Genomic DNA, 6976 nt, shown 5'->3' with positions numbered 1-6976 from the left:
TTTCCTAACATCCATAATTTTGAAAATTGTATGAGGAGAAAGTACATTTGATTTTCTTCCTTTCTCTGACTCTTACATCCTTCATTTTCCTCATGCCTGTGTTAATCCCCCAGGACTGCCATAACCAGGGGTGCCAGAGGTGTGGCTTGAACAGGAGACATTCATTTCCTCACAGTTCTGGAAGCCAGAAGTATGAGATCAAGGTGTTGGCCGGATGGTTTCTTCTTAGGGTCTATCTTTTGGCTTATCCATGGCCAGCTTCTCCCTGTGTCCTCACATGGCCTCGGCATGTGTGTGTGCCCTAATCTTCTCTCTTTTTTTTTTTTTTTTTTGAGACGGAGTCTCGCTCTGTTGCCCAGGCTGGAGTGCAGTGGCGCTGTCTCTACTCACTGCAAGCTCCGCCTCCCGTGTTCACACCATTCTCCTGCCTCAGCCTCCCGAGCACCTGGGACTACAGGCGCCCGCCACCTCGCCCAGCTAGTTTTTTTGTATTTTTAGTAGAGACGGGCTTTCACCATGTTAGCCAGGATGGTCTTGATCTCCTGACCTCGTGATCTGCCCGCCTCGGCCTCCCAAAGTGCTGGGATTACAGGCGTGAGCCACGGCACCCGGCCTAATCTCCTCTTATAAGGACGCCAGTCAGCTTGGATTGTGTCCCACTCATATGACGTCATTTTACCGTAATCACCTTTTCAAAGGCCTTGTCTCCAAATACAGTTATATTCTGAGATACTGGGGTTAGGACTTCAACACATGAATTTAGGGGGAGACATAAGTCATCTCATATTAATGCCCCCCAAAATTTATTACTTCAGATAGTCATGCCCTAAATGAAAATTAAACAACTCAAAATTAAATAGAATTTTTAAATTTCATCATCTCTTTGTTATTATTATTAATTTTTTTTGAGACAGAGTCTCGCTCTGTCGCCCAGGCTGGAGTGCAGTGGCTGATCTCGGCTCACTGCAAGTTCCGCCGCTTCCCGGGTTCACACCATTCTCCTGCCTCAGCCTCCCAAGTAGCTGGGACTACAGGCGCCTGACACCACGCCCAGCTAATTTTTTTATATTTTTAATAGAGACGGGGTTTCGCAGTGTTAGCCAGAATGGTCTTGGGATCCGCCCGCCTCGGCCTCCCAAAGTGCTGGGATTACAGGCGTGAGCCACCGCACCTGGCCGATTTCTTTTTTTTTTTTTTTAAACTATCAATGATATTTTTTATGAGAGATAGCACACCAAGTATTGCTATAAATATTAGGATTAATTCTATTGGTGTGCTTCATGATCATGTATATTTTATGAAGATTTATTAGACCAAAAATTATAAAATTTATCTTAAAGTAATTACTCCTGTGATAACTGTACATTTTAGCACTATTTTTATCTATTGGAATATTTTAATTGCTATCGTTAGTAAAATTCACCATAATCACTAATTAGAGCTGTAAGTTACACTTTTATATTAAATACACATTTACACTTTAGCTGATTGATAGAACATCAACCTAAATATCCAAAAGGAAATTTTTAATCAAGTGACTTCTAGGAGGGTGCCTGTTCTGACGGTGGCTATTCAGAAACAAAGAGCAAATCTGAAGAAGAGACCTGGTTTCCATGCTGGCCACACCTGTTGCCACACTGATGGGATATGCTGATCACAGCAAGATCACAGTCAGGCTAAGTGTGGGGTCAGCAATGGTCTTGCTCAAGGCACTTTGTGCTGAAGACACGTGACAGCCTGTGTGTGTGTGTGTGTGTGTGTGTGTGTGTGTTAGCTTCTGTTTTTCTGTGGGTAAATACATGACCCAGAAATTTCTCAAAACAATTTTATTCTTACTATATAAGATCCACTCCATCACAGCTCTTTCTGTTCTGCTTTCTTGTTTATTGGATACCTCTTCAGGCCCAGGACGGCTCATGGAGGAGACAGGGACCCTCCCCAGGTCGAAGGTCCAAGGTCTGGATGATGGGGTGCGGCCCAGAATGGGTGCCAGGGATCTGGAGGACATGAGTGGATGAAGGCCCCGGGCTTCAGCTTCCTCTTAGTGGAATGTGGGTGATGAGGTCCGACCATGCAGCGCTGCTGTGAGGATCGGATGAGAGGATCCCTGGGAGGTGATTGGTGACTTGGTACCGTCACCTCAGTGACTGTTCTTCATCCTCATGAATGTTCAAAGAAAACTCCTTCACTCCCTTCATGAGACAGGACCGATACAACCTCTGAAAATTCATCACCTTAGCCGAACTTTATAGCACTTTCTTTCTTTTCCAACTTATTTGATGCTATTTAAATCAGACCTACTGATTCTGGGAAGCCTGAGATTCCTGTCCCTTAGAGGAGACGCCAGGTGTCTTCTGTGCGCATGCGCGACATTTGGGCGGAAACCCAGAGCTTCGACTCTGGGCTTGTTGGACTGAGGTCCAAGGAGGGATTCACCACGTTGGTGTAAGGTGTGGTCTGTGTTTCAGATTCATGTACCAGATGAGGTGATGCTTTGATGTCAATACCTCGTGTTGTGAGAAGGTGGGGGATCTGGACCGGTGGTCTAGAGGGCCCGTATGGGGCAGGACCCAGACACCTGAGGATACCGGGTTTAAGAGGGGCAGGGCTGAACGAGGCCTCTCCGCGCACACGAGGTGCCTTGGTTGGGGGCGTCCAGGGCGGGGTCTGAGCTGGGAGACCCGCCTCTGTCCTGTTCTCCGGCAGTCACTTAAAACTTTTTAGTTTTCCACTAAAATATCCAGATGAGATAATTTCATGGGTGGGGAGAATGGAGGCAGGGAAAGTCACATGTGGACAGGGTGAAGGTTTAGGACGCTCACTGTGGAGGATGAGGAAGCAGCCGCCCTGTAGGTGGTGTGGGTCTGTCGCTCTCTAGGTGTCAGCACAGCCCTTACGCCCTACAGAATCCTAGCATGGGGAGGCAGAGCTCACCCAGCAGTGGGTGTGCGCCCACTGATAAGCCCTGAGCTAGGGTTAGGCCTGTGAGACAGGGCATTTGCCCTGTGATGCCAGATTGCTGCCATCCTTATGTGCTGGGTCCAGAGTTCCCACAGGTGCAGACACCTGGCCACTGGGCCTGTCTGGGGCCACTGAGGCGATGCTGCCGCCTGTGAGGCGATGATGGAACCCTTTGAGTCAGAATCTGCCCAGGAAGCCATGGGGCAGTCTGGGAGCCTGGGGTGGCCTCAGGTGACTGAAGCCCATGGACGCAGGTCTGGGCGCTATGCAGACCCCCTGGCCCTGGGAAACAGGACCCAGAATGGGTGGTGGCTTCTTTGATTTCAGGGACTCCAGGTTGATGGAGACCCTAGGGCTGAACCCTCCCTAAGGAAGTTGCTTCTGGGTCGGGTAAACAGCAGCGTGGCCCCCTCCCTGAGATCTATTCCACATCAGCACTGGGCACGAGGGTTTGTCCCTGGCACGGGGCCTGAAGAATGTGCTTCAGGTGCCTTGGCTGGCCTTTGCTTCCTCCTTCCAACCCCAGGGGCTCCTCCATGGCCCACACCCTCTGCATCCTGCCCCACCCACTCCTGCTGAGGCTCCGGCTTTGGCCCAAAGTCAGACTAAGTGTGGCATCTCTGGGCCCTGGACCTGCCCAGTGAGTTTTCCAGGATCCCAAGGGACGCATGCCTGGGATAGGTGTGTGGCAGGTCAGGTTTCTGTTAGCGACCAGAAGAGTCAGTTTCCACTAAACTTTAATTTTATGAATGCATTAACACATTAAACATTATAGAACTGGAAAAACTAGTGCCTGGGGACTAGGGCAGGAATGAGAAAACAAGCCCATTAAAACCCCAGCTGGGTTTTCTCAGATGCTAAAGTCTGATCAAATAATAATAGCATTCTTTCACATATTCCTTATACTAGGGTCCATTCAAGATTAAGAAACTTTCCAAGACTCTGGAGAAAGCTTTCCAGACCCTAGTCACTACTTAAAAGTTTAGATATTGATAGAATGAAATACGCTGTCTTGCAGGTGCACTCCGCACATAGGCATGGAGCTTAGAATGTATATAAGCACTAGAAAAAGAAGCTTGTGGCCGGGCGCGGTGGCTCAAGCCTGTAATCCAAGCACTTTGGGAGGCCGAGACTGGTGGATCACGAGGTCAGGAGATCGGGACCATCCTGGCTAACACGGTGAAACCCCGTCTCTACTAAAAAATACAAAAAACTAGCCGGGCGAGGTGGCGGGCGCCTGTAGTCCCAGCTACTCGGGAGGCTGAGGCAGGAGAATGGTGTGAACCCGGGAGGCGGAGCTTGCAGTGAGCTGAGATCCCGCCACTGTACTCTAGCCTGGGCGACAGAGCGAGACTCCGTCTCAAAAAAAAAAAAAGAAAAAAGAAAAAGAAGCTTGTAACTTTGAGTTGGTAAGCTACTCCGACCTTCTCCCCATAACTGGTTGCAGAAAGAACCTCCGTTCTTTCCCAGTCTGTCTGCATCTCCTTAATGGACATCGAGAATAAACAGCCAGATCCTGTTCTGTCCCAGAACTGGTGTGGGACAGGGAGTGCCTCTCCGAAGCCCTCCCTCGATCCCCACCTCCTCCCCACCCAACCTAGGCTGCTCCTGATCCTGGGACTGGGTTCAGGGAGCCATGGGGTGGTGGAGGCTAGTGTAGTAGGGTGACCTCTGTCCCAGGGGTGGCCAGGGCCCTAGTCACCAAGCACGAATAACAAAATAATAAATTTAAAAAATAAATGGAGAAAGAAAAAATAAGTGTGTGCATGAGCAGAACAAAGGGAAAGGCCAAGATGCCGCAGGGTGACAGAGAGAAGGGGCCCCACATCACCCTTTGTGACCCCTTTCAACCGTCCAAACTCTCTAATTCATGAATTCTACAGCATTAATTTACAATGTACATAAATTTATTATGGTCCTGTGCTTTGCTCCTGGATAGAAGAGAACTTAAGGGAATGGAAAATCTCACAGAAGGGTGAAGGGTTCCCCAGCCAGCCTTGGGGTGGTGCCTGGTTGATGTTAGCCGTATGGGTCATCATGAAGTGTCAGAGTCCCTGGGCCCCCATCAGCACATGCATCTCACGCTGTCCAGAATCCTAGAAGGGGACCTGTGGGCCTCCTCAGGGCAGCTGCAGGGTGGACCTCAGACAGGTCACAGAATGAGGTGGGCAGCTGAGTGTGTGTTTCTCCTGCCCCAGAACAGCCACTCAGCATCCCAGATCTCAGGTAACACCAGCCTCTTTCTCCAGGCCCATCCAGGAAGGAGAATCCAGGAGTCATCATTCCCCTGATGTTCCATCAGCTGACAATGGAGAGAGTGACAGAGAGACACTGAGCAGGACAGAGATGGCCGGAGATCAGGGCAAGACTGAACATGGGCAGAAAGGAGGACAGGAGAGCCAGAAGGAGAGCACAGCGGGGTAGAAACAGTGAGATTCTGAGAGGGAAATAAAAACAGATGGAGGAAGAGACACAGGCATAGGGAAAGGGAGAGGTGGATTGAATAGAGGCAGAGGGCAGAGACAGGGAGACAAGGAGAATGGGGCCTCCGGCCAGGGCAGAACAGGCATGCAGCTCCCCTACACCCACAACCCCATGGAGGGGACAGGACTCACCTGCGACAAAGCCTGTCATCTGAGGTCGGGGCTGAGTCGCAGTTCTGGTTTATCAGCTTCACCATGAAGGTCCAGGGGCAGCACTGCTCGAAGCAGACTCTGAAGGTGCAGTTTCCACACCTCTGGGTCCTGGCCAAAGGCACGACGGCATCATCATAGCAACAGTGCTGCAGGGGATCGTAGAACTTGTCTCCACATCTCATGTGCGGCTGGCACAGCATCAGGTAGGGAGTTATGGGGGCCACTGGAGGAGACAGCTGGTGAGATCCAGGTGGTGGTGGCAGGTGGGTCCCAGCCTGGGGTCCCCTGGAAGGTGTACCCCTCCCCCAGCTTCCCAAGCCCTCCTGGGCTCACCTGGGGCTCCGTGTGAGCAGAGGATCCTGGAGATGAAGAAAATGGCAAAGATAGCTGTGGGAAAGGGAAAGGGAAGATGGGGTGAGTGGACAGCCACAGATATGACTGGCACCGACATTTAGAAGAAGATTGGGTGGAACCAGGGCTCGGTATGGCTTTGAGCAGTTCAGGAACTGAAAGAGGGCTGTGGATGGGGCTATTCTGGGAACTGTGGATGGGAAATTGCTGTGAGCAATTCACGCCTAGAGATTTGGCTGGGCATGGCAGCAGGGATGAGGTGTAGTTTGGGGTGGGAAGCGAGCCCTGATGGTGGCTGAGATGGGAGATGGGCTCGAGTAGGAATGGGGTCCTGTCCTCCTTACCCAGGATGCAGCCTCGGGAAGCCATGGATCTGGGGTGGCTGCAGTGGAGTGAGCAGGTGATCAGCAGATCTCAGCCACTCCTTTTATCCCACATTTCTAGTGGAGCTGGTGATGTCATAGCATGTCCTGCCCTCCTGCAAGTCCTGCAGAGACAGGCTGGGTCTTTGGGCAGGAGAGGTGCCAGGCAGGGTACGTGTCATTGTAGCTTTAATCTCACCTTTGTTCTCAGGAGAGAAGCGGTGTGCCCATCATCTTCCCTGTGCTACGTGCCCCAGTGTCATTCCCCACACTGAGCCCTCCTGCAAATAGGAAGGTGCAGGATGCTCCTGGCATTAACACTCTCCCACACTCACACGTCCGCACAGCAATTCCACTGGATCCTACTGAGCGATGACTTTCCCCAGTTTCCTTGGGACATTGCTAACCCATGACATCTTTCCAAGGGGGCCCATTAGGTCCTGACCTCACAACCGAAATGCATGGTCAAGAATCCAGTAACTGCTCAGTCACCTGGAGTTCATGGCACTCGGGTGGGAGAGACTGTGAAACTCAGGCACCTGACTTTCACAGGTTTGGAAAGTGGGAGTGGAGCTGGCTGGACCCCCGGGACTCACACTCCTCTGGGGTCTCTTCACCTCCTTCTCTGTCTCATTAATGGTCATTTATCCAGGACAGGTCCACTTG

The 6976-nt window shown here is 51.0% G+C and overlaps 1 protein-coding gene across 1 annotated transcript; it reads right to left on the bottom strand.

Moving 5' to 3' along the window:
* Positions 1–4850: 4850 nt before the first annotated feature.
* IGFL1 (IGF like family member 1) lies at positions 4851–6317 on the bottom strand. Its single transcript, XM_025368957.1, has 4 exons — positions 6293–6317; positions 5931–5984; positions 5577–5820; positions 4851–5269 (listed from the first exon to the last, which is right to left on the bottom strand). The coding sequence occupies exons 1-4, from the start codon at positions 6315–6317 to the stop codon at positions 5260–5262; spliced, it is 333 nt and encodes a 110-aa protein (XP_025224742.1). The 3' UTR covers positions 4851–5259.
* Positions 6318–6976: the final 659 nt, after the last annotated feature.

The sequence above is a fragment of the Theropithecus gelada genome, chromosome 19 (assembly GCF_003255815.1).
Source record: "Theropithecus gelada isolate Dixy chromosome 19, Tgel_1.0, whole genome shotgun sequence".
Lineage (NCBI taxonomy): Eukaryota > Metazoa > Chordata > Mammalia > Primates > Cercopithecidae > Theropithecus > Theropithecus gelada.
The sequence above is the reverse complement of the archived record's forward strand: the minus strand, read 5'-3'. Positions and strand labels throughout refer to the sequence as shown.